We start from the raw sequence: 27,101 nt of genomic DNA, 5'->3' as shown, positions 1-27,101 counted from the left end.
GTGTCCATCCAGAATGTCGCTTTCAGCCAAGCCAGGTCCTGCAGAGTTAAGGGAAACCTCTGCCCAACCATACCTCGGCCCTGTTGGACCGACGCCCCAATATGCCCATGACACCCAGCCACCCGCTCTACCTGTGCCCCACAAGGGGCAGGAGCTACATGCACTTGCCCTGTGCCTGACACTGAGTCTGCAGGAGCAGGTGCCAACTCACGGCAACCCACATCATTCTGCATTAGCCAAGTGTTTGTGATGGGACAAGTGTTCCATTGGAATATAGTCACCCAACTCTAACCCTAACCCTGTGTCCCAGCCCTACCTCTATGTGCCCATTCACCCTCCGTGCATGCCAGGGGTTCTGTATGCCCCTCCTTTGTCCCCGCCCAGCACCCAGATGCTGCTACTTCCATCCCCCTTCCTCAGAGTGGTTGGCTGCTGATGTTAGTCACCAGATCCAAATAGAAATTGGGCTTTTCCGGTTTTCCTATTTCCTCCCGAATCGATAGGGTTCTTCCCACTGACGCCTACGATGTCCTCTCAACTTTGGGAATTGATCAAATGTGATCTCAAAAGGTTATGACAATACGGACAGACAAAGATTAATGCCATCGAGTTTGTGTTAGGCCTTTTACTTCGCATGGCCAGTTAACTAACATCTATAATTTGTTATTTTATATTCATTAATAGCTGTCAGTTATTGGCTATTTGTTAGTCATTGTTTGCTGTCCGATAGTTGTTATTTAGTACCTACCATTAGCTGTCAGTTGATTTCATAGTGACATTGGGGGGAAATGGAAAATAAAAGTGTTGTTGGAAAATGGAAAACTCCCAAAATCAGAAAGTTTTCATGCAAATTTCCACTTTCAAAGAAGAGCCGAATGTAAGCCTTTCTTGGGTTTCTCTCTGCTCGTTTTTAGGTTCCCCTCTTTGTTTCTCAGGTTTCCATTTTCAATTTTCAGTCTTCAGTTTTCAGTTCTTGTTTGTCATGTTTGGTTCATGACTCTCATTGTTGTGGCTTTAGTTATCACTTTGCATATTTAATTCATTGGATTATGATCTTCTCAATCGTTTGGGAATGTTCGATAGCAATTTTCTACTTCTTGTTTATTTAGTACAAGATTTCAGTGTTTGTTTATTGGGCTTCACTTATTGGTGTCTTTACTGATTATCAGCTTTTAGTTTTTCTTTATGCATTTGGGGTGTTTAAACATTTTTTTCAGTTCTGCTGTTCTTGTATTGCTTCTTTTCACTGTTGGTTTTCTGTCTTTGACTATTCATTTTCTAATTTTGCCTAGGTTTTGTGACCTTGATATCTGGTTTTCATACTTCAATTACTAGTTCTCTGTTTTGTCTATTGATTTTCTGATTTCAATTACTGCTCTCCTGGCTTTGATTATTGGACTTCTGCGTTCAGTTATTGGTTCTCTGTTACTGATTACTGGATTTCTGGCTCTGACTTTTGGGTATTTTGACTTCGATAACTGGTTTTCTGACTTGCTAGTTTTGGCTCTTTGACCATTGGTTTTCTTGAATTTCAATACTTTTTTTTTTTTGGTTGGTTGGTTGGTTTTCAGACTGATTCTCAATATCTTAGTTTGATTATAAGTTTCTGGCTTTGATGATTACTGCTTTTCTATTTTTGACCATTGATTTTCTGACATTAACTATTAGTTTGCTGATTTTGCTAAGTGATTCTCTGATTTTTTTTCCACTTCTTTTCTCGTTCAATAACTGGTTTTCTGATCCCAATGACTAGTTCTCCTCTTTTCATGATTTCTTTTAAGACACTTATCATTGGCTTGCCGAATTTGGTTTTTGGCTTTCTGTGTCCTCGATGACTGCTTTTCTAGAACCAGCTTTTCTTCATTCGGTTATTGTTTTATATCTTTGATTACGGCTGTTGAGTCTTTGTTGTTTGAAACTGTTTCCTCTCTGCATTTCATTAATTTTTCTCTCTTCAATGATCAGTTTTCACTTAACGATGTTCAGATTTTGTTTAGCTTCAGTGGCAGTTATTTCACTCATTTATTTTGTGTCACCAGTCTTGATTGGTTTCCTTTAGTCACTTGTGTGAGGATCTTTTACTCAAGATGGACATTTTTTTCCTTGTCTCTGTCTCTCTCTGCATCTCAGATGTTCATTCAGGTTGCGAAGGAGGTTGGAAAGACCTGCAATCTGCCCACAATTCAGGTGAGTCCTCGTTCCCCATCAACCCCCAGTGTGGGGATATAATGCTGGTTCCACGACCCGCTCCCGGCACCCCACCTGATTCTTATTATTCATGGTCTCTATCTACAGAGCACCTCAGAACCCCCGACCTTGACCATGACTCTGTTGTGCCAGGCTCTGGACTAACCCGGAAGAAACAGCCAGTCCCTGTCCCCATTATTCTCCCTCCACACCCATGTCCCAGCCCCAGCGTGACCCTTCTGCTATGCCTTCTATTGCAGCCTCTGGACCTGCTGGTGCGAGATTGGCAGCTCTCCGAAGCCTACGGACTGGACGGGGGGCAGGAGTACCTTGGAACCATCACACGGGTAATGATCAGAGCCGAGCACCACGTGTGCTTTAGGAAACAACCATCTCTGGCTTTGGGACGGAGCTATGGTGGGTCGGTTCTGATTTCTCACTGAGGTTCACAAATATCGCTTTGATTCCCGCAGGACCTGGCGACCTCTGATGGGCAACCCCTGGTGTTGGGTGCCCTGACAGCGAGCGGCACCCGTTGTTACCTACTGCCCCACCCTGGCAAAGGGTTCATCAAGAACAGGGGAGGGACGCCACATAGTAAGAGACCCCCATCTGCTCCCCTCTTCCCTCTGGGCTGCTCCTCCAGACCCCATATCCCCTCTTGTGCTGCTCCACCCCATCCCTGCCTCCATCTCCCCCTTCCCACACTGCCCCACCCCCAAATCCCTGTGACTGGCTAACCCCTTTGACTTAGAATTGACTCTATTGCCCACTGCACAGGGGTGCTCACAAGACCACGGTGTCTGGGGGGGGAGGGACATGTTGGGGGCATACTGGGATCCTGGTCTCCTGGCAGGGAGGCTGCTGGTTCCCTCCTCTCAGATCTTCCAGGGTCTCCCAGCATTACCCAGTGGAGATGGCTGACTCCCCCCCCACTGCAGTTTCTCCCTGCCCCCACCCCACTGCTCCCCCATATTTCCCCAGGCAGTGGGGTGCGGGCCTGCTAAGCAGCTGTTGCCCAGAGATGGAATCCCATTTCCTGTGGCATGAACCAGGCCCCCACAACCCCCATTTAACTTATGTCCTACCCCGGACACCTGGGTCCCTCTTGGACGCCTGGGTTCTTTTTCCCCTGCAGACATGGACGAGGATTTCCGGCATTGGCTGTCGGATTATGTCACCATCGTGGCGCACTCAGCAGGGACACATGTACGGATGGACCAGGCTGGGCAGCCGCTGACCAGGGCTCAGCTGGCTGAGAGGATCAAGGTGGGACAGTGGGGTCTGCTGGGGAGGCCTGGATGGGAGACAACAAAAGGGGCTGCAGGGAGGGGGTAGGGGGCCCAGCAGAAGGTGCTGTGCAGCAGGGAGGAGGTGGGGGGCCCAGCAGGGGTGCAGTGGGGCAGGAATCTGGGCAAGGGGGCGCCATGGGGCAGGGAGCAGACGGGGCTTGCCCAGGAGCAGCCTGAGCTGTCCCTGACCCCAGGGCCCTCTGGCCGTTCTTCCCCGCAGGGCATCTCCCGACACTTGAACACCAAATGCTGGGACTTCTCCTCCCCCGTGAAGGTACCGGGTCACCCCTCCCCCACCTTTCCCTCCCCAGCCTGCATTTTGGGGTGGGGGCTGGTTCTATTGACCATTAACTTTAGGTCCTCCTACCATTGGCCAATCATACCAGGCCAGGAGGGGGTTCCCCAACAGTCCCCCAAATGTCCCAATCAGGGCTCCCTACCCCAATCCCCCAAGAGATCACGGCACCCCACAAGGAGCCCTGCCAGAGAACCAGCCCCCTCCACTGGGGTGGCAGCAAAGTGGCTGTGGGGCTGTTTGGAGGGGCAGCCCCGGCTATGGGGGAAATTGAGGAGATCAAAGGGGGCAATGGGGAAGTTAGTGCAGGGTCCTGAAGGAACGGAGAGAAGAGGGGGAAAGATGGCCCCATCCCCACCCCCACCTCTGCCCAACCCCACAGATGGCTGAGTCGTTGGCAGCGCTGAGAGAGGAAGCAAACAGGAGAGCAGTGGAAGCCACCACGAGGGAATATGAACAATTTGTGCAGGAGCTGGTGAGTGTACAGGGGGCTGCGGATCAGGACTGAGGGGCACCGGCAGAAATGGGGGGCAGGGCTGGCATAGCAGGGGGCTGTGGGTCAGGAGTGAGGGGCACTGGCAGAGCTGGGGAGACAGAGCTGGGACAGCAGGGGCTGCGGGTCAGGAGTGAGGGGCACCGGCAGGGCTAGGGGGCAGGGCTGGAATAGTAGGGCACTGCAGGTGTGAGGGGGTGACACCCCCTGTGGCTGGGTGAGGCCGGTGCCCGTCCCTAACAACTGATCTCGCCCCCGCCTGGCAGGACCGTGGCCACCAGGACGTCAGTGCCTGCGTGAGGGTGACCCCTGCGGAGATGCAGGGATGGCTGGAGGAGAGACACTGGGAGCTGCTGCAGCGCTGCCGGAGGGAGCTGCTGGGTGACGACTCCCACAGACAAGCTGCCCTGCAGGAGCTGGAGCAGGCGCTGGATGGGCAGACGGCCCAGTTCCTGGAGACCTATGGGCAGCGCTATGAAGTGAGGAAGGCCGCGCGGTTGGGCCTGTATATCGGGTGGAGGGAGGTTTCCTGGCTATGTGGGGGCGGGTGTCGGGGCGAGTGTGGCTGTGGCTGGCGGCAGTGGGGCAGGCGGTTGCCATCGGGGCTGGGGCAGGGAGCCTCGGCCGTATTGGGGGGCTGGGCAGTGGTGCGGGCCTGGCTATGATGGAAGAGGGCCCAGAACCCAACTGGCACCAATGCCCCAGGGCACGGAGATGAAGGGGAGGGTGGGGCCTGGGACCCCTGCGGCAGGCGGGGGGCACATAGTGAGAAAGATCCATCATCCCCACCTCAGGTAAGAGTCTGTCCCAGCTCTCGGCACTGGGAACCGGGGTGGATTGATTTAAATCACCAAGAGAAAATCATTGATTGAAATGAAGTTTTCCTCTGATACTTCTTCACGTTTTTTTAAACAATGGTGCAAATAAGATCACTAAAACATGTTAATTTACAACTCAGTACAGCATTTCACAACATCTCGGAGGGTATACTTTGTATAATTTTATTTAATTAATGAATTAATTAATTGATGTTGTATTAAACCAAAGCTTAAGTGTTACATAAATGTTTCACCTTTTCAATTGCAGTAGTTTCATCAGCTGCTGGCTAACGGCAGTCCTTAAACTCTTTTTATTTAAATTTTCCTCTTTTATTAACTCTAACAGACAAGTTACTAACAAGACACTAAATGTACGCTGTCCTTAAAACTTCTGCAGCTAGCTCTCATCTTCCACATTCCCAGTGTCATTTTTTACTCACAGACTGAAACAGAAATATGCATTTTCCTGCTTTTTCAACTCCCAGTCGATTTCTTAGCTTTAAGTGAATAATACCAAACGATGAAAATATTCTTTCTGTGCCTGCAAAGGAAGCTACTGTTGTGAAAAGTTGGCTTAGCAACTGAAGGAACTCTGTTTCAAGCTGGCTGGCTAATGATTTCCATCAGTTTAGGGGAGTGAATTTATTCAAAACATCATCAGTAAACATGTACGGTTTAAATGGTTCCGCTCCAGCTCTGAAATTTATTATGACTGGCATAACTGAGGAGTGATTTTGAGATGCCCATGCCATGGCAGCAGCATCTTCCTCAGAAGTTAGGCATCTACCTTTATATGTGGGGTTGAGAATGTTTGCAAGAAAATGAGGTGGAGTTAGTGCTTGATCCATTCGTCTCTTTATTGCCTGCAGTTTAACTTTCTGGTGAGGTATTTCTTTCTTCAATGTCCCTTGAAGTTCCTTCCAAATTTCGATAGCATCAGCAATGCAGCAACAGTTTCTCTGAAGTTTGATTAAGGCTATGGATATAGGCTTCAGTATACTGAGCATATCCTCTACATTCCTCTTTAATCCAATGTTAGATACTTTGGAAGAGATATTTCCATCTATTTTAGCATGGTTTTCTTCACAAAGTTTTATGAGACTAGGCCAGTTCTTAATAAATTGTTCAAAACAATCAACTACAGAACATCCATTGAACATCTTGAGGGAGAATTAGTTTGGATCCTCCTGCTCTCTTCAGTGAAGCTGGAGCAAAATGATTGTTACGGAAGTATTTTGCGACTTCAACATTTTCTTTTATTCCTGGAGAAGACATACTTAAGTCATTGGCTAAAAGATGCATTAAATGGGCACTGCAGCCATATGTTCTTAAGGAGCATCCTTCCGTTTCTTTTTCTATATATCTTCTCATCTTTGCCATGTTTGTAGCATGGTCTGTGACAAAACTGTGCATGTGACAGTTGAATTTTTGTTCACAGTTGATTATAGTTTTCACTGCCACTTCTTATACATATTCTGTTGTGTGGGCATTTCCTGATGTATCTATTGTTTCTGAAAGATATGCAACCCCATCTTCTGTTGTCACACAGGCACATATTACGGGATCATTGTGTACATTGTTCCATCCATCAAGGCTTAAACTGGCAAATTTCCCCTCAGTATTTCTTGCACACTGTTCAAGTTCCTTCTCATACATTGTATCTAGCAACCTTCCACCAATGTCTGCTCTACCAGGTGGAGTTTAGCCTGGTCGTAAGGACTCAACCAGGTCAATGAAGTGTTTATTTTTAACAATGCAAAAAGGAGAATTTGTGGCATAAATGAACCGAGCAATCTTTTCATCTAGGGTGTCTTGTTGGTATTTGCTGGTCCTTATTACAAACCCATCCATGGTGGTGGTTTCGCTGAATGATTGAAATCTTTTGCTTGCTACTGATATTTTGTTGTCTGCAATACGTTTAGTTGCAGCACTGCTGCTAAAAGTACCAACCGACAACTCTGAATTGTTGCAGATAGACAGTCACAGTCAAAGCCTCTTATGCTTAAATGGGATCCTGAAACAAGATTCAAAACTGATTTTGAATAGTCGTTCTTCTCAGTTCTTCTCACTCTATTATTCAGTTCATCATTTACATTCTTTTCAGCAACGATGCAGATCCGATTCCAAATTACCAAAAAAGCTAAGGCTGACTGCACTTAGAGGGCACTTCATTTTGGAGTAAGCCCCATAGCACTCATGGGCACTTCTGTTTTTTGAGAAAACAAGTATAGGATGGGGCTCCCTTGGGAAAGCTGAGTTATGCTGAAGTAAAATAGGGAATAGACTTATGGCATCACCATTATGGTCTGTGGCCATGATGTTCCAAAATAAGGGGCCTGTATTATGTAATATACAATAAGAAAATGATACCCAGTGGTAACTGGCAACTCTAGATTTCGCTTACTGCAGTTTCTGTACCATATACTTGGGTGATAGATTCTAAACTAGTTAACTAAATAAACAAGCCATAAGGATTAGCTAAGCAAAAAATTTTTGTCTAGCAACATCCAACATAGCAAACAGCTTGGGAATTTACGTGTTAAATCACACTTATACTAAAACGGCATAGAGAGAGTCTTGAAGAATGATGCATTGCAAAGTGAATTATTTAAGTTACTAACCGTTGATCCACATTGTTCTTCAGACATAGCCACATTTTCATCCACATCATTTGTTCCCAATAAGCAGTTTTCAGATGATGATTCACTCTTGCAACTAGGCTTTGCATCTCCTTTTTGCACTGCTTACACATGACACGTTTTCCTTTTTTACCCAGGGAAGAAATTGTTTTCAAAAAATTGTCAGATACACCCAGAAGCCATGAGAGTGTTTCTGTGGCAAAAGTGATGGGGAATATAGGAAGCTGTGCATGTACTGAATAATGTCTTCCCTTTTTCCTTCCAGTCCATTCCACTTTTCCTTCCTACTCTGTCTCCGTCCTTTGTCTCTCTGTCTTCAAGGGAGTGTCTTAACTAACTCCTCTGCCTTGCCTGGCCCAGCTCCATCACCAGATAAGCACAGAACAGCAACAATCCTATCCAGCCTCTGTCTTTTTTTGCACTTGTGACTTTAGTCTCCTGAGAAAAAGAAACTGAAAGAGAAACTGAAATATCGGAACTTTCAAGCTGCAAGAGCTGGTAATTAGGCTGGACAGACTAGAGCCATTAATTCATTTTTATGAGATTGTAAGTGTAGGTTTAGCATGTCTGTGATGAGATTTAATTGTAACAGTTATTTTTTAAATGAGAGAGAAATTTAGTATTTTATGGATGATTTAAAAAAAAATCAAAAAAATCTGATTTAAGTCAAAAAATCCAATTTAAATAAAATAAATCCAATTTTTTTAATTTAAAAAAAATCATTAATTTTTATCCACCCTGCTGGGTATCTCTGTAGGCAGGAGATAGACGGACGGATGGATATAGGTACAGAAAGAATTTAGAACCAAAAGCTAGATTTCAAAAGATCCCAGTGATTGATTGATTTACAGCTGGGTAACCTAGATCCCGCAGCGACAGGATCTCACCCACCCAGTCGCTCACACCCTCTGTCTCAGCTAACACTTTGGGAGGCTTCGCTTATCCAGCCCCAATGGTGGGGCAGATGTCACACACCCAAGGTGTTATCATGCAACCTTGTATTGGAGCAGGGGACGGTGGCAACATGTCCATGGCTGCGGGGCTATTCGGGGGGACTGCCCCAACTCTCTGTGAATGTGAGGGAATCGGAGGGGCAATGGGGATGTGAGTGCAGGGTCCTGGAGGAATGGGGAGAAGGTGGTGAATGTGTTTGGGGGGCTCCCAGTTCAGAAATGTTCACATAACCATTCCCACCCTGTCTCCTCTTCCCCCACAGAGAGCTGAGACAGAACTGAAAGAGGCAAACAGGAGAGCAGTAGAAGCCACCACGAGGGAATATGAACAATTTGTGCAGGAGATGGTGAGTGTACAAGGGGCTGTGGGTCAGGACTGAGGGGACCGGCAGAAATGGGGGGCAGGGCTGGCATAGCACGGGGCTGTGGGTCAGGAGTGAGGGGCACTGGCAGGTTGTAGGGGGCTGTGCTCGGATAGCAGGTGGCTGTGGGTCAGGAGTGAGGGTCACCGGCAGGGCTGGGGGGGCAGGGCTGGGATAGCAGAGAGCTACAGGTGTGAGGGTTTGGTGCCCCCTGTGGCTGGGTAAGGCCAGTGCCCGTCCCTAATGGCCTATCTCGCCCCCCCACCCCACCCTCTGGGCAGGACCGTGGCCACCAGGAAGCGATCCTCTGCATGAGGGTGACCCCTGCGGAGATGCAGCGACGACTGAAGGAGAAGCGCCAGGAGCTGCTGCAGCACTGCCTGGGGGAGCTGCTGGGTGATGACCCTCATAGACGGGCTGCTCTGCAGGAGCTGGAGCCGGCGCTGGACGGGCAGACGACCCAGTTCCTGGAGACCTACAGGCCGCGCTATGAAGTGAGGAAGGCCGCACGGCTGGATCTGTGTATTGGAGGGAGTGGGAGGTTTCCTGGCTTGGGGGGCAGGTGTCGGAGTGACTGTGGCTGGTGGCGGTGGGGATAGCAGTGGCCATCAGGGCTGGGGCAGGGAGCCTTGGCCTCACTGGGGGGCTGGGAGTGTTGAGGGCCTGGCTAAGACGGAAGGGGGCCCAGAACCCTACAGGTACCAAAGCCCCAGGGCAGGGGGAACAACGGGAGGGTGGGGCAGGGGATGTGTAAGAAATACCTTTGACTAAAAAGGTTCAGATCAGGAAAACAAGAAAAGTACTTTTTATTTCCCCTGCCGCATGGGGCATTATTCATATATATTTCCTATCCCGTGAGAAGGATCCATCACTCTCTGGGGTGTGCGATAATATTCTAATACCTTATTACACATGAAATCAGGAGTTTTTATTCCAGAAAGGCAACTCGAGGCCCGTCTGTCCCAGGCCTCGGCACTGGGAACCTGGATGGACAGGGGATGGATGGATGGATGGATGGGGTATATAGGTACAAAAAATAATTTAGAACAGGAAGCTACATTTCAAAAGATCCCAGCGTTTGATTGATTTACAGCTCGGTCACCTAGATCTGAATCAGCCCTGACCCCATTGACATCAGTCAATAAATAACCTGCCCTGATCCCTGTGCTGCGACTCGGCCTCTCTGTCCCTCAATCACAAGTTTCATTTGGTTTCATTTTCATGAAATGGGGAAAATAAATTTGGCTATTAGGGTGGTTTGTACATGAGCTTTCTCAGGAAGTGCCAGGGCAAGACTCTCAGGGCATCAGGCATCCCGTCCCTCAGGCTCTCCGGGCTGATTTCCAGGAGATGCCTCAGCTTAAGCTTCCAGGCTGTGAACTTCCTGAGTCTCAGCTTGGACAGCTTCACAGCGCCTCTTCTCCCTGCAGAATGAAACAAAGGTTTTATGTTTAATTATTTTAAATTGCTTGTATTCAGAGAGATAAATCAGCACAGGATCACAGAGAGATGCAACACAGGATGCGTCTTTATTGAACTAACACTAAAAACAGTCAGGACTGACTGGCAGAACTAGCCCCTAATAGTCTATCTCTAGTCAGGCAAGACACAAAATACACAACATATTCCTCCCCCCCTTAATGAAAATGCCCATTTAACAGAACAATCTCTAAACTAGGGAATGAGGGTAGACTGCCTCATTTCCCGGTTAAACCCCGGGGATTATTCAGCCCCGTAACGTGGGTTTTCCCTACCTAAAGATCCAGCCATTGCAGCCACTGCAGATATTAAAGCTTGTTTCATGGTCTGCACAAACCTTTCAGCTAATCCATTGGTGGATGGATGATACAGTGCTGAAGTGATGTGATGTATGCCATTTGCTTTCATAACATTTTCAAACTCCTCACAGACAAACTGTGGTCCATTGTCACTCACAAGTTGTTCTGGCAGACCAAAACGACTAGAAATTTCACACAGTTCCTGGATAGTACTTTCAGCAGTAGTGCACAGCATTACAGAGACTTCTGGCCACTTAGAGTGGGCATCCACAACAACCAGGAATATGCTTCCTTCAAATGGGCCAGCAAAATTAATGTGCGTACACTGCCACGAGTTTTCAGGCCAGTCCCATGGGTGTAGGGGTGCCAACTGAGGCACGTTCCTCAGATTCTGACATGACGTACAAGCTTTTGTCTTCTCATCAATGGCACTGTCCAGGCCAGGCCATGCCACCAAAAGTAGCTTTGTGAAATTTCTTTCATGCGCACTATTCCACAGTGACCTGAATGCAGCTGTTCTAGCATCTGTGATCTCAGTAGTTGTGGAATAATGACGCGCATCCCCCACAACAAGGATAACTCCATCCTCCTGGATATGTAGGGAAGATGGTTGGGTGAGACCTGAGACTCCTGTAGAGATCATAGACTCAGACAAGATTAGAGTTGGAAGGGACCTCAGGAGGTATATAGTCCAACATCCTGATCAAAGCAGGACTAACCTCAGCTAAATCATCCCAGCCAGGGCTTTGTCAAGCTGCAGCTTAAAAATCTCTAAGGATGGAGATTCCACCACCTCCCCAGATAACCCATTCCAGTGCTTCACCACCCTCCTAGTGAAAAGGTTTTTCCTGATACCCAACCTAGACCTCCCCCATTGCAACTTGAGACCATTGCTCCTTGTTCTGTCATCTGCTACCATTAAGAACAGCCTAGCTCCATCCTCCCTGGAACTCCCTTCAGGTAGTTAAAGGCCGCTATCAAATCCCCCCTCATTCTTCTTTTGCTGACTAAACAAGCCTAGTTCCCTCAGCTTGTCCTCATAAGTCTTGTGCTCCAGCCCCTAATCATTTTTGTTGCCCTTCTCTAGACTCTCTCCAACTTCTCCACATCCTTTTTGTAGTGGGGGGCCCAAAACTGGACACAATACTCCAAATACGGCCTCACCAATGCCCAATAGAGAGGAATAATCACTTCCCTTCATCTGATGGCAATGTTCCTACTAATGCAGCCCAATATAGTATTAGTGTTCTTGGCAAGCAGGGCACACGGCTGACTCATCTCTAGCTTCTTATCCACTGTAACCCCCAGGTCCTTTTCTGCTGCCTAGCTTGTTGGTCCCCAGTCTGTAGCTGTGCATGGGGTTCTTCCATCCTAAATTCAGGATTCTGCACTTGTCTTTGCTGAACCTCATCAGATTTATTATGGCCCAATCTTCTAATTTGTCTAGGTCACTCTGTATCCTATCTCTACCTTTCAGGGTATCTACCACTCCCCATAGCTTAGTGTCATCTGCAAACTTGCTGAGGGTGCAGTCTACCCCATCCTCCAGATTATTAATGAAGATGTTGAACAAAACTGGCCCAGGACCGACCCCTGGGGTATTCCGCTTGTGACCAGCTGCCAGCTAGACATGGAGCCATTGATCACTACTCGTTGAGCCCTATGCTCTAGCCAGCTCCCTATCCATTTTATAGTCCATTTATCCAACCCATACTTCTTTAATTTGCTTACAAGAATACTGCGGGAGACTGTATCAAAAGCTTTGCTACAGTCAAGGTATAACACATCCACCGCTTTCCCCACATCCGCAGAACCAGTGTCCTCTTCATAGAAGGCAGTCAGGTTGGTCAGGCACGACTTTCTCTTGGTGAATCCATGTTGACTGTTTCTGATCACCTTCCTCTGTTCCAAGTGCCTTAAAATGGATTCTTTGAGGACCTGCTCCATGATTTTTCCAGGGATTGAGGTGAGGCTGACCATTCTGTAGTTCCCTGGATGCACTTTCTTCCCTTTCTTGAAGATGGGTACTATATTTGCCTTTTTCCAATCATCAGGGACCTTCCCCAATTGCCACAAGTTTTCAAAGATAATAGCCAATAGCTCTGAAATCACATCAGCCAATTCCCTCAGCACCCTCAGATGCATTGCATCTGGCCCTATGGACTTGTATTTGTCCAATCTTTCTAAATGGTCCTGAACCTGTTCCATGCATCACTAGGTCCATAACTTGGGACAGTTCTGGGTCAATGCGATTTGCCCTCCTTACTTAAGTAACAGTGATGGGTGTGTTCTCTATCTGTTCAAAGTAGAAGATTTCTTTCTGGCCAATATCTTGATGTTTAACTGGTAAGGCAGCTTTGAGAGACCAACTGTGTTGCAGTGCATGAGTGGATTTCCAATATTTGATCTCATGTGTGTGCGGAAAGCAACAATGCCCATTGTTGTATACGACTAGTAGTTGATGGTGGAATGCCTGTGCGTGGTGCAAAAATTGATGTTAGAGGTCAATGGTCGGTGAGAAGTGTGAAGTTCCATAAGATTTTGTCTCTGGCTTATCAGGGTGCACTAAGCTGCGCAATAAAGTATAGGTTTTAGCTCCTACAGCATGTAAGAAAATGGGTTCCTTTAATCTGTAATTTCATTTGCAATAACAAAAAGCTGAAAATGCTCAGTACATGAGTTCCAATTCTCTAGCGCAGTGTTTCTCAATCTTATAAGTAGCAAGTACTCTCTAACTTCTGAAAATTTTTGTAAGTACCCCAACACTCAATTTTCCACTCTGAGAAATACAATCTTTTCCCCTTTACCACTGGACGACTGTATTTCGCATAAAGCAGGAAAGTTCTGCAGTGCTGTGTGGCTGTGGCAGATCACAAAACCCCTGTTGTTTCTTCCCTCCTTCCTCCTCCACTTCCTCCTCATAGGAGCAAAGGTCAACACCAGCCAATCACTATGGCCTGATGGTAGGGTCACGTGGTGTTCTCCTCACACAGGCAGGAAATTGTGAGGTATGAGCAGGCAGTAGCGGCCCACCAGAGTGGATAGCAGTGCTCCCCAAGTCTGTCCCTAGAGGGCTACAAGCCTGGGGCAAATCACATTGTTTGGGCCCCTCTTAAGATTTTTATATTGGTAAAATCTGGGGCTGTCATAGGGCAGTGAAATTGACAAGTAAATCTGTGGTAGAGCCCAACTCCAGGACTGGACAAGGTGCTGGGCTCTCCACCTGGCTTTCTGGGCACCGGGCTTTGAGCAGGGGAGGGGAGCTGCCACCAGGGTAAGTTGCAGGTGGCTGCCACCTGGCTGCCAGCCTGGGACATGGGCGATTACCACCCAATCTGAGCTGGGGCAGAGAAGGCTTCCACGCAGGCCGGGACCCGGGGATGTGGGCAGGTGGCAGGCAGCTGCTGCCCATCTTCAAGCCAAGGCATGGGAGACTGTCTCTCGACTCAGAGCTGGAGCGCGGGTGGCAGCCACCCAGCTGCAAGCACAGCGTGCAGGGCATAGGAGGCTGCTGCCGGGCTCCCACCTGGCAGCTGGGACTGGGCGGCTACAGCCCGGCTTCCCAGGACTGGGGCCGCTGCTGTCTACCTCTTAGGCAGGAGGTGGGACCAGGCGGGAAGCCGGCGGCTAACACCCGCCTCCCCCAGAACTGGTGGCTGCTGCCTGTCTCCCAGCTGGGAGTTAGAACCATGTGGGAAGCGGGCGGCTGCCACCTGGCTTCCCCAGCAGTCGGCGGCTGCCACCCGCCTCCCTTCACTGGGTTTTTTGCCACATACCACCTGCCTATGTCTCATGTATCCCCTGGGGGTACATGTACCACACATTGATAATCTATGCTGTAGAGCAGGGGTGTCAAACTCGCTGATGGTGACGGGTCAAATTCTCATAAACTGCACTTCACAGGGGCCAATACCCTCCACCGAAAAATTCGGGCCATCTTCCCCTTTTCGGCGGCGGGATTTCACGGGGGACCGTGTTGCCGGACTGAATGCATTGCCACTTTAAGGGATTTCTAGGTGCAATACCCTCCGCTGAAAAAGCTCTTAAAGTGGCAATGCAGAGAAATGTCTTAAAGTGGCACTTTCGGCGGCATCACGACTCACTTAAACTGCCCGAACACGGGCTGGATCAAAAAGGTTCACGGGCTGGATGCGGCCCGCGGGCCGTATGTTTGACACCCCTGCTATAGAGTTTCATCAAAAGATCCCAGGGGCCTTGTATATGTAGCCATTGCTGCCCATCTTTTTTTTTCTTTCTTTCTCTTGTCTTTTAGTGTCTTTTATTCATGTGTGTTGCAGTTGTTCACACACAGTTGCTTGGGATTTCCATTCACAAGCACTGTTCCCAGTCTGTCTACTTCACTCCGGCCAGAGCAAAGCAGAGCCTGTTTTAGTTTCAGTTTGAACAGTCAGTGTAAACAGCCCAGTCCCCAAAACAGCAAAAAGGGTTTTTTTTTCTTACATTGACTTTTGCTTCTTTGCTGGTCCAGCACAGGTCGATCCCATCCTCTGTCAACACTCCTCCTTTCAATTGCTTGTATTCAGAGAGAGAAATCATCACAGGATCACAGAGAAATGCCACACGGAGTGTTTCTATTGAACTAACTCTAAAAACCAGCAAGGACGGACTAAGCTATCTCCTAATAGTCTAACCCTATTGCTATGGGAACAAGTTAAGCTCTGTTGCTACGGCAGTCAGGCAAGACACAAAATACACAACAGGTGGTGTCTCCCCCAGGATGGTATCAAGGTTCGGGGCCGGCTGCCCCTTGGCCTCCTCTTGGTCTCATTTCCCAAGATTTAGGCCTCGAGCTGTCACCTCCTTGGGGTGGGATTTCCCCAGGCTCCCACTCATAGACCGGGGAATAGCTGCATTCCCCAGCTGTGATTCCTCCTGGGGCCTGGGCTGGGACTCACGGCCGGTAGCTGAGACCATGTGTAAACACAGAGACGGACACCCACCTCCTCCAAACGCTGACTCCTTTAATCTCAGCACAGTGACAGGATCTCACCCACCCAGCCGCTCATACCCTCTGACTCCGCTAACGCTTTGGGAGGCATCACTCATCCAGCCCCCACTGGTGGGGTAGGTGTCACACACCGAGGTGTGAGCTAGTGTCGGAGCAGGGGGCGGTGGCAACGTGGCCAGGGCTGTGGGGCTATTTGCGGGGGGCTGCCCCGATTCTGAGTGAATGTGAGGGAATCGGGGGGGCAATGGGGATGTGAGTGCAGGGTCCTGGAGGAATGGGGAGAAGGTGGTGAATGTGTTTGGGGGGCTCCCAGTTCAGAAATGGTCACATAACTACTCCCACCCTGTCTCCTCTTCCTCCACAGAGAGCTGAGACAGAACTGAAAGAGGCAAACAGGAGAGCAGTAGAAGCCACTATGAGGGAATATGAACAATTTGTGCAGGAGATGGTGAGTGTATGGGGGCTGTGGGTCTGGAGTGAGAGGCACCAGCAGAGCAGGGCACCCTGGGATAGCAGGGGGCTGACAGTGAGGGGGCGACACCCCTTGTGGCTGGGTAAGGCCGGTGCCCGTTCCTAATGGCCTATCTCGGCCCCCTTCCCCCCCACCCTCTGGGCAGGACCGTGGCCATCAGGACGTCAGCGCCTGCCTGAGGGTGACCCCTGCGGAGATGCAGCGACGCCTAGAGAGGAGGCGCCAGGAGCTGCTGCAGCGCTGCCTGGGGGAGCTGCAAGGCGATGACACCCACAGACAGGCTGTCCTACAGGAGCTGGAGCCAGCGCTGGACAGGCAGGCGGCACGGTTCCTAGTGACCTACGGGCAGCGCTATGAAGTGAGGGAGGCCGCACGGTTGGGCCTGTGTATCGGGGGTGGGGGGAGGTTTCCTGGCTGTTGCGGGTGGGTGTCGGGGCAGCATCAGGATGGCTGTGGCTGCGGCTGTGGCTCTGGCCGTGGGGGAAGCGGTGGCCATCGGGGCTGGGCCAGAGATCCTTGCCTGACTGAGGGGCTGGGAAGTGGTGGGGGGCCTGGCTAGGAGGGAAGGGGCCCCAGAACCCGAAGGGCACCAGCTCTGCAGGGCAGAGGAGGAGGGAGAGAGCTGCACAGGTGTTTGGATCGGGAGCCCCTGCCATGGGTGGGACCATATAGTGAGAAGGATCCACCACCCACCCCGGGCAAGAATCTGTCCTGGGGAATCTCTGTAGGCAAGGGATGGATAGACAGACAGACGGATAGATAGATAGATAGGTGCAGTGTGTGTGGATAGATGGATGCGTGGATGTGTGTGGGAATGGATGGACAGATGTCTGGATGGATACATAGATAGATGTGGCGTGTGAGATGGATGGATGGATGGATGGATGGTTAGACTGATTTCAAAAGGACCCAGAGATCAATCGATTTACAGCCGGATCATGTAGATAAGAACCAGCTCTGACCCCATCGACGTCAGTCGATAAATAACTGGCCCTGCACCCTGGGCTGCGACCTGGCCCCTCTGTCCCTCAGTCGCAAGTTTCATTTGGTTTCATTTTCACAACCTGGGGGAAATAGATTTGGCAGTTCGGGGGGTTTGTTCATGAGCTTTCTCAGGAAATGCCAGGGCAAGTCTCCCAGAGCTATGGGGAGTTAATGGCCACGACCCCCGCACTCCTGACCTCCATTTAATGAGGAAGGGTCCTAGATAGGGGTCTGCTGAATTGTTCCCCTTTTGTTGAGTGATGCTCACACAGCACTGCAGAGACCCTGGACAGAACTTGCCTTGAACTAATTGTGTGCAGAGATGCCAACCCCTGGGCTACAGCCTGGGAGTGAGGTACTGCAGGACAGCGTTACCCTGGTTTGCTGGGGCTGACTTCCCACCAGTGCGTCTGCTGATGGCTCACGGACAGTCTCTCCAGACTCTGTTATCATCCAGCACGACAGCAGGTGATGACACACAACCAGTACCCCTCTTCGCCAAGCATCACCCTCACAGGGATACACCCCCCGCTGATACCGTCCGGTGCTGGACACACATTTGTTCAGCACAAGCTCAGTAAGTGGGCCCCCTCCCCATTCTTTGTGGGGCAGGCATGCAACAGCTTTTGTTACTAGAGCTGAGATTTCTCAGACACATCCCTCAAAAACACACAGACTAAGATAAAACATTAAACAAGTTTATTAATGACAGGAAAAGAGATTTTAAGTGATTATGAGGAACAGGCTTAAGAGATGAAAAATAGTTACCAAAGAAATAAAAAGCAGATCACAGTCTAAATTCTGCGCACTAACAGGACTTGGAGCTAAAAATTCTCTCCCCCTGTGAGATGGTACAAGCAGACTACCAATCCTCAGTTCACAGGCCGTCCGCTTTCCCCACCGGTCTTAGACAAACCCTCCCTCAGTTCAAAGTTCTTTGTCTTTCAGCCCTTTCTTTAGGTGCTGAGCTGTGGGCAGTGAAGCCAAGTCACATGATAATATCAGGTCACTCTCCCCCTTTTATAGCTGTGCCCAACTTGCTGGAACAGTCTGTGCATGTGACATGGGGGGTGCTTCCCACTGGTCAAGCAATCCCCATTGTGAACCTGTGTCCTACTGTGTTGCACTTGAAAAGCTGGTTTAGGTCATTTTTCAGCGCACACGTGCTAGTGGCATTTACAGAGAGATTTGATAGCTTCCCATGCAATGGTAGCACATACAATCCAATGGGATGTTAATGTTTAGCAGATCAAGATTTTTAAAATGATACCAAACAAGGACTACTTAGTGCAGTAGACATCATCATTATCTGACCTCGCTGAATATGGGGGTTTCTAGGGTGTTGTTTTCAGTCAGAGTGCCGCACTAACACACTGTCAGCAGCTCTTATTGGCCCTGTGCCCCCTGGCCACACCAGAGCCCAGGCCCCTGCACCCTCCCACACCCTGTCATGTATTCACAGGGTCTGGTCTATGCCTGGCCTTTAGCCAGACCCTTGGGAGTGACCCCAGTAGTGTCCAATACTCGGACCTTGTTCAACGCTGTAATGTTGGGCAGTGACTGGGTTATGTCAACACCTTTAGCCCAAATTTTCCATCTAAGTTAATACATTGGACCCTCACTCCCCCTGCTCTATCCTCCTCTCCCCATGCTGGGCACCCATCCTCCACCCCTGCTATATTCCCTCACTGTCCCCTGCCGGCCACTCCCTCCCCTGCTGTATTCCCCCACTGTCCTCTGCTGGGAATTCACCCTCTGACATATCCCCCCTATCGCCTGCTGGCCATTCACTCCCCTGCTGTATCCCCCCATGCTGGCCCTCATAACCAATACATTCCTTCACCCCCTGAGGGTTAGCAGGCCCCTGTTTCGCTCCCTGTCTCTCAAGCAAAGAGCCTATGGACACCCACTCTGGCTCCTAATCTGGGGTTATCGGTGCAGGCTCTGACTATCTGTCCCTGTCTCTCACCAGCAAGCCCCAGCTCCTCTTTCTAATCCACCAGCCTGTGCTTCTATTCAAAGTGTGACGCGTCTGTGTCCAGGGTAGCCCCCTGAAAATGCCAAGGTCAGGGCAGGCTGTAAAAGGAGAGCAGATTCTCCCAGCATGGGTGGGTGGCACTAAAGCAAGACTTCCCAACCAGCCACAAACTGCACTTCTGAATCCCCACAGAAGTCAGTATACAAATGCACACAGATCCCTTTACTGCATTTCAGCTCCAGGCTCCCAAATCAGCATTAGGTCCGGTAAAGAGACCAGTTACTTAAACTCTATGCTCTTTACTAAAAAGGTTACCTCTGACCCCAAGGGGTCAGCCACAGCACCAGTTCAATGTAAGTTTTGATCTTACCTAAAATCCCATGCTGCCAGCCAATCCTCTAGTAACTAAAACTAAAAGTTTATTGTAAAAAGAAGGACATAAACCATGAGAGAAATGTTAAAGGATTAGAGCAATCACATACATACAGATGATTAAAAGTCCATATACATTAGGTTTCTGGAAGAAATGTGGAGTTGCAGGCTTGTATAGTCCCCTCTGGTACACATCCAGTACCTGGATGGGTCTAAGTCCTTCGGTTCAGTTGCAAGATGAATTGATCCAGAGGTAGGTGTGTGTCAGCAGCTGGACAGGAACATAGACTAAGATGGATCCTGTGGTTTGATCTTATAAACCCCCTCCCTCGGCCATGCGGCCTGTGGACAGTCACAAGACCCAAACTGGAGTCCAGAGTCACATGGGCCGATCCTGATGATTCTTCAGGTGAGCTTGGGCCCCTCCCATCTGTGAGTGTCTTGATGGGCCATTAATCAGGCTATTGTCTAGCTGCCTCTCTGTCTGGGGTGCGTCCCAGCCAGCCCAAACTGACATACAGAAATATCAAATACATTCATAACTTTAATTTTACATATACTACATGAACGTGAGTATTATTATCTTACTCAGCATGATATATCCCTCCTAACAATACCAGACATATTTCACACGCATTATCATGATCCTGCCATACTGATGTCACACAATATACTAAATGCCCCCCCCACTCAAGCCAGCCCACTTAACACCCCCAACGCGAGACTGATGTAGAAAGGAGCAATCAGAGCTCCTGAATACACTTCAAGGGCCCCCCTTATCCAGACAGCGTGACACAAGGGACCTCTACTTCTCTCCTGGTCCTGCAGGCAACCACTCCAGGCAGCTCATGGCAGATACACCCCTTTCCACGGGTTCCCTCAACACTATCTGCTGAGTGACATGGACAACCACAATCATCAGCTCAGCCTGACCTAGTCATTGAAAGGCAAGGAATTTTGTTTGCCCAAGGCTGACTGTCCTGGAGTTACTGGCATTTGACTAGTGGCAGCTGCACAGATAAGCTGCTTTTCTCTTCTCTCCACCACTTGGTCAGTGATGCAGGCTTTCTTTCTTTTCTGTTGTTTTAAAACTTTCTTTGCTGCTTCTCTGAATTTATTTTCTCTCTTTTTTGCTAACAGGCTGAAATGCTTCTGCTTTTCTCAGCTGTTCTACAGCATCTCTCACTTTGTGTCTTCTTTAACCCCACCCTGCTTTATTTTCTCAATAAAAATGGATAATTAATATTTAATGCCTTTATTTTTAAAGACATACAATTATTTTCAAACTATATTTCAAAATAGCCAAAATTCATAAAATTATTTTTCTCTAAAAGCACATGTTCTGTTGCTAATTTGTAATGACTTTACTTCAAAAAACAATTATTTTTCAGACTTTATTTCAAAACAACCTAATGCATAAAAATTTTTTTTTCTAAAAAGGCCTATTAACATATTCCTGCTTTACCACTTTATTCCTCTGTTGATAAACTTTGTTTAAAATGCATAAGAAGCCTATTTTCTTCTGAAAAAAATCTTTTTTCTTCTAACCTTTAAAATGGCTGTCAAAGTGAAACACACACACACACACAAGCAGTTCTAATGCTCTACATGAACATATTTCAAAATGGCCACCATGCCAAAAGTGTACATGACGAAAAACGAGACTAGAGGGAAGGACATAAATCAAAAAGGCGGGGTGGAAATCTGCCAGAATTATATGGTGACGAAAGGTACAGAGATCTTTACAGGAAGGGCCACATCTCCATTGGTCACAACTACCAATCTTCAAATCATTAGGAGCGTCACATGACCACATGCTGGTTAGGTTTCTGGTTTAGTGAGCATGGATGAGATTCTTAGTGAAGAAACCAAGGCACATCCCAGATTCGAAGCTTTGTCACTATGGAGTTATGACTGAGGAATCAGAGCAGTGCTTCTGAGTAAATTACATTACCAGCGGGTAGGAGTGATCCCAAAGCCAAGTGTTATAAACCCATGAAATTCACCACCCAGGGTACGCGTAGCACAGCGCAGACATGGTAAGAGACGGAATGTGTGAGGGTGTGTGGGCACAGAAGGTGAAATGGCCTTTGGTATCTCTCCTTCTCTCTTGCTTCTTTCTATTAAGCCCCTTTTGAAAATCACGAGGTCCCTCAGTGTGCAGGTGCAAGGCCCAAAGGACGAAGAGAACTAATACGGGCAATGAGGTGATGGCCATGGTACAGAGCTGGGAGACCAGGAAAGGGCCTGTCCTGATCTCTGCTTAGCCCAAAGGAGTGAAATGCAAATTGCAGCAATTAACGAACACCTAAGACACTGTGGGAGCTGTCAGTTCATGGAAGGGAAAGGCCACATGTCCCATTCCCTGCTCCAGTTGTCACTATTCAGATGACAATCCCAAACTCTCCAGAGCCAAGGATAGAACCCTCCCTAAAAAGGAAGGCCAAAAGCATTGCCAGGTTACATGAGAGTTCTTGGCTCTCTGTGGGGTGGAGATTCCCAGTGGCTGGGGGTCAGATTCCTGCAGGGCAGGGACAGTTGAGACCTCACTGTCTGTCCAGCAGAGAGACAGGCAGAGACAGCAGCTAATCTACCCCCACCATTGCCTGCTTTGGCTCACGCCATGATTTGAGATACGGTAGAACTCTAACCAGTTAAACCAGCTAAAATCAGGGCAAATTCCTGTGCAAGTGGAGTCCCCCAGAATGTGGCTTGTCTTATGTTAGCCATGATCAGGACATTTACAGTCATAAGCTAACCCGTGGAAGTAGTGCTGCCCCTCAGCTATTCACCCCCCAAAAAGAGGGGCTCTCTATTTGTTTGTTGGTCTTTAGAGCCCCCTTTCCAGCTTCCCCCACCAGACCTCAGGTTTGAGCGCTGGAAACAGGCAAGCTGGATGCTCACTGCTTTGGTTTAACAGCGCAGCAATCCCATGCCTCCGGCAGCTGGGGATTGCAGGAAAACCGCAAATGTCCTGCAATTCTGGAAGCTCTTCTGTTAATGAAAACCTGATAGATTTTATCCATAGATGAAGGTGTTAGGACTCCCTGCCCTTTCCCTCTCAGTTCCCAGACACAGTTTGCCAGAAAACAACAATCCAGAGTCCAATCTGCAGGCTATGCGATAGGTTTATTAGGCTAAACAAGCAAGCATAAAATCATAACCCTTCACACCAGTTGGCTTCCTTTTCCATAACTGTATTTGTAGCCCTTCACACCAGCTGGGCCTATCTCTATATGTCAATAGAGTTTCAATCACCCCCAACCATAGCTCCACACCCCCTCTTTCCCTAACTATGGCTCCATATGCTGACAGAGCCACCTCTTCCCTTTCCTGCTTCTTGGTAGGCTGAATTATACCTGTATGGCCCCCCTTCACCGGTACCACCCCTTGCAATATATGGTCAAGTTCTATTCTATTTTAAGAGGAGGGAAATAAAATTCCCATTTTCAATCTATCTTGGGGGGAAAAATCCATTTAGGATGAAAAAACAAATCGGGCCGGCCCTGGAGCTCATTCAGGCATCACTGCTGATAGGATGGGTAGAGCAGGTCCCTTCCGGGTATGTAGGTGGCTGGGAGGGACCCCAGGCTGGGAAACTGGGGAGAGGCTCCAGCAGAAAAAGAGATGACTTTGGAGCTCTGTCTCCAAAGTCCAGCACTGGGAGAGGGGAGTTAGGGCAGGGCATGTTTTTTCCCCGTTCTGTGCCTCAGTTTCCCCACCCACCCCCAAGGCTTTACAGGTGTGAGGGTGATTTTGCTCTCACTCCACCAGGAGGAAAGCTCAGCCCATCAGCTCCCAGCTCACTGAATGACTGGAAGATCAGCCTCCTCTTGGGGGCTTGTGTTCCTGCCGGGAACGACACAGCCCGTTATTAGCCCCCAGCACACAGTGTCTGACAGGCCGTAGGTAGCAGAGAAAAGCCTGGCTTCCCCAACAGCCCCATCGCTAGGGTTGCTGGGCACAAGCAAACAACACGCGCCGTGACACAGCCAAAGAATGTCAGCCATGCTCACGGGCTGGGGGCTCTCTCGGGGGTGCAGGGATGCGGACAAAGAGCAGGGGGCTGTAGTGAATCATCAGCCCCCCGTGATCCCCCATGAGACGCTGAGGCCAAAACAGCTAAGGATGCACAGACAGGGGAATCACAAGAAACTGCAGGGAGGTTTATTTTCCCTCTGTATTGGGCCCTGGTGTGACACTGCTGGAATCCTGTGTCCAGTTCTGGTGTCCTCAGTTGAAGAAGGATGTCTCACAGGGGATGGAAATGGTGCACAGGGATCTGATCCGGGGGCAGGTTCCTGTCTGGCTCAGGGATGGGGTCCCAGCTCTGACCCTGCTCTGTCCTTGCTGCAGGGGCTAGCAGTTCAACCAGAGCCAGGACGCCCGGTGCAGCTGGTGCGTCTGGATGAGGGAGGGGGCCCGATCCTGGATGAAGAGGCCCTGAGCCACTGCCTGGAGCAGGGTGAGGTGGGGGCTGCCCCCGTCTGCCTGGTGTCCATCGTCGGGGAGCAGCGCCGGGGCAAATCCTTCCTGATGAACTACCTGCTGCGCTGGCTCCAGAGCCAGGTGAGTGTAAACGGGTGGGAGTGGGCCAAAAGAAATCTGATGGGGTTCAACAAGGACAAGTGCAGAATCCTGCACTTTGGATGGAAGAATCCCATGCACAGCCACAGACTGGGGACCAACGGGCTAGGCAGCAGTTCTGCAGAAAAGAACCTGGGGGTCACAGTGGACAAGAAGCTAGAGATGAGTCAACAGTGTGCCCTGGGTGCCAAGAAAGCTAATAACACATTGGGCTGCATTAGTAGGAGCATTGCCAGCAGATCGTGGGAAGTGATTATTCCCCTCTATTCGGCATTGTGTGAGGGCACATTTGGAGTATTGTGTCCAGGTTTGCGGCGCCCCCCCTCCCACTACAAAAAGGATGTGGAGAAGTTGCCGAGAGTCCAGTGGAGGGCAACAATAATGATTAGGGGGCTGGAGCACAAGACTTATGAGGAGAGGCTGAGGGAACTAGGCTTGTTTAGTCTGCAAAAGAGAAGAATGAAGGGGGATTTGATAGCAGCCTTTAACTACCTGAAAGGGGGTTACAGGGAGGATGGAGCTAGGCTGTTCTCAGTGGCGGCAGATAACAGAACAAGGAGCAACGATCTCAAGTTGCAGTGTGGGAAGTCTAGGTTGGACATTAGGAAAATGTTTTTCACTAGGAGGGTGGTGAAGCACTGGAATGGGTTACCTAGGGAGGTGGTGGAATCTCCATCTTTAGAGGTTTTTAAGCTGAGGCTTGACAAAGCCCTGGCTGGGATGATTCAGCTGAGGTTAGTCCTGCTTTGAGCAGGGGGTTGGACTAGATACCTCCTGAGGTCCCTTCCAAGCCTCATCTTCCACAGTTCTGTAATTCTGTGAGCTGTGGATATGAACAGCCCCATTGTTCCCCCTGCTGGAGGGCCCTGAGATGCACGAGTCTGTGAGCACCCTTCCACCCTCCACCCCCCAACATGTCCAGTTAGGTGGGGCCACGGCTGGACCCTAGCGTGTCTGTTTGCCTGGAATTCTGTCTGATATTAGTGTCTGTCTGTCTGTCTGTCCCCAAGAATGTCTATCTGTCTGCCGGTGTGTCTGTTTAGAACTCAGTGTGTCTGTCTGTCTCTCTGTCTAGGAGGCAGTGGTTCTGTTGATCTGTCTGTCAGATTCTGGGTACGCCCATCACCATGTATTTCTCCCCACCCCACACTAGTGCAATTACCCCCTGTTTCTGCCGCTGCCCCGCCCAAGCGTTTGCATCCTGGGTGCGGGGGGACCAGTCACTCTCCTTTCCCACCCTGCACGGTATCTCCCACTCCTCACGCCTGTGTTTCCTTCTGGCAGGAGGCGAGAGAAGGGTCGTGGATGGGCCGGGAGGATGAGCCCCTGGAGGGGTTTGAGTGGCGCATGGACACACACAGAGTCACTGAGGGGGTGTGGGCATGGAGTCAGCCCTTCTGGGTCCTGACCGAGGGGGACAAAGTAAGTGGGGTTGTGTTGGGGGTTCAAAGTAATAGGGAAGGAGGTCATGGGGGTATGGGGAGGAGGGAAGAGGGTAGAGGGCTGGGAACAGAAGGAATGGGGGAAATAGGGAGGGAAGGATGGAGACATGGAAAGGCCCCAGGATAACCTGGCGGGATGGATAATGGGGGGATGGAGAAGCGTGAGAGGAGGGATCTAACACTGGGGCAGGCTGGAACAAGATGCCAGGTGCCATTGGGGCTGAGCAGGGGACAGGCTGTGGGAAGCAGAGGAGCTGTGACTTACTGGACAAAGCTGAGAGCTGACCTGGGCTGTCACTCTTGTCCCCCAGGTGGCCGTGCTGCTGATAGACACCGAGGGCTCCATGGACATTGAAAGCAACAAGGAGACCAGCATCAAACTCTCCGCCTTGTCCATGCTGCTCAGCTCCTACCAGGTTGGGGGGCTCAGCAGGGGGCTGTGCTGCAGGGAGCGGGGTGGGGGTCCAGCAGGGGGCGCAGTGCTGCAGGAGGCACTGTGTGGCAGGGAGTGGGGTGGGCATTCAGCGGGGGGCGCTCTCCCTTAGCAGACAGGGCTGGCTGAAATGCCCCGTGTAGTACTAGAGGATGCTGTGATGCAGGGAGTGGAGTGGGGAGATCCAGCAGAGGGCGCTATGCTTCAGGGAGTGTGGGTCCAGCTGGGGCTGCTGTACTGCAGGGAGTGGGAGAGTGTCCAGCAGGGGGTGAAGTGCTGTAGGGAGTGCGGCGGGTATTCAGTAGGGGGCGCTCTCCCTCAGCAGACAGGGCTGGCCCCAATACCCTGTGCGGCACTAGGGGTTGCTGTGCTCCATGGGGGATGATGTGTCCCGGGCCGGCTGTCACTGCTCGTGGCTGTAGCTCTGTCTGTCTCATGATTATTTGCAGATACTGAATATTGGCAGTCGGGTTAAGGACACGGATCTCGAATACCTGGAGGTGAGGCAGAGCAGGCGACACAGATCATGGCCATGCCGGTTTCTCCATTGGCCCCACAGGGTTATTTTCCCTCCCCATTGATCCTGTGGGGAAACTGAGGTCCATTGGAGAGAAACTGACTCTCCCACGGTTACGTAGGTTTCTTGAGTCAGCCCACACAGCCCAGCCTGGCTCTCTGCTCCCAGGTGTCTGGGGTTGGCCACTGAGCCAAAGTTAGGACCCATCACTCCCCTTCAGCCCCGCTCTGCCATTGATGGGAAGGCTGCTGGGGCCAGGGCCTGGGGCAGTCACTCTGCACCCTGCTCTGCTTTGCTCTTCTCTTCAGGCTCTTACCCAACAACAGCCCTCCAGGTTGCGCCCTTAGTGAGGTCACTACCACCTGCAGCATCTGGTACATCCTGCCCTCGGACGTACTCCGGCGGGTGGAATCTCTCTGCATGGGACGGGTCGGCTCGGGGAGGGATTGTATCCATGCATGCTGCCCTGGGTCCAGTCACTGCAAAAACCTGGTTAACACAGAGTGACGGTGGCCCGGGGAGAGCCTAGG

The 27,101-nt window shown here is 49.9% G+C and overlaps 1 protein-coding gene across 1 annotated transcript in view; it reads left to right on the top strand.

The window, feature by feature from the left end:
- The window catches only part of LOC137144787 (uncharacterized), an 88,809-nt gene that overhangs the window by 46,970 nt on the left and 14,738 nt on the right, over positions 1-27,101 (top strand). Inside the window, exons 11-25 of the mRNA XM_067535277.1 lie at positions 2,131-2,187; positions 2,448-2,534; positions 2,661-2,784; positions 3,326-3,456; positions 3,700-3,753; positions 4,157-4,249; positions 4,534-4,746; positions 8,941-9,024; positions 9,321-9,533; positions 16,151-16,234; positions 16,404-16,616; positions 23,949-24,161; positions 25,464-25,601; positions 25,933-26,037; positions 26,504-26,554. Of these exons, the coding sequence (XP_067391378.1) occupies positions 2,131-2,187; positions 2,448-2,534; positions 2,661-2,784; positions 3,326-3,456; positions 3,700-3,753; positions 4,157-4,249; positions 4,534-4,746; positions 8,941-9,024; positions 9,321-9,533; positions 16,151-16,234; positions 16,404-16,616; positions 23,949-24,161; positions 25,464-25,601; positions 25,933-26,037; positions 26,504-26,554 (1,860 nt within the window). The remainder of the gene's footprint in view (positions 1-2,130; positions 2,188-2,447; positions 2,535-2,660; positions 2,785-3,325; positions 3,457-3,699; positions 3,754-4,156; positions 4,250-4,533; positions 4,747-8,940; positions 9,025-9,320; positions 9,534-16,150; positions 16,235-16,403; positions 16,617-23,948; positions 24,162-25,463; positions 25,602-25,932; positions 26,038-26,503; positions 26,555-27,101) is intronic.

This window comes from Emydura macquarii, unplaced genomic scaffold, assembly GCF_026122565.2.
Source record: "Emydura macquarii macquarii isolate MOO-44397 ecotype Brisbane River unplaced genomic scaffold, CSIRO-AGI_Emac_v2 contig_3485, whole genome shotgun sequence".
Classification (NCBI taxonomy): domain Eukaryota; kingdom Metazoa; phylum Chordata; order Testudines; family Chelidae; genus Emydura; species Emydura macquarii.
The sequence above is the reverse complement of the archived record's forward strand: the minus strand, read 5'-3'. Positions and strand labels throughout refer to the sequence as shown.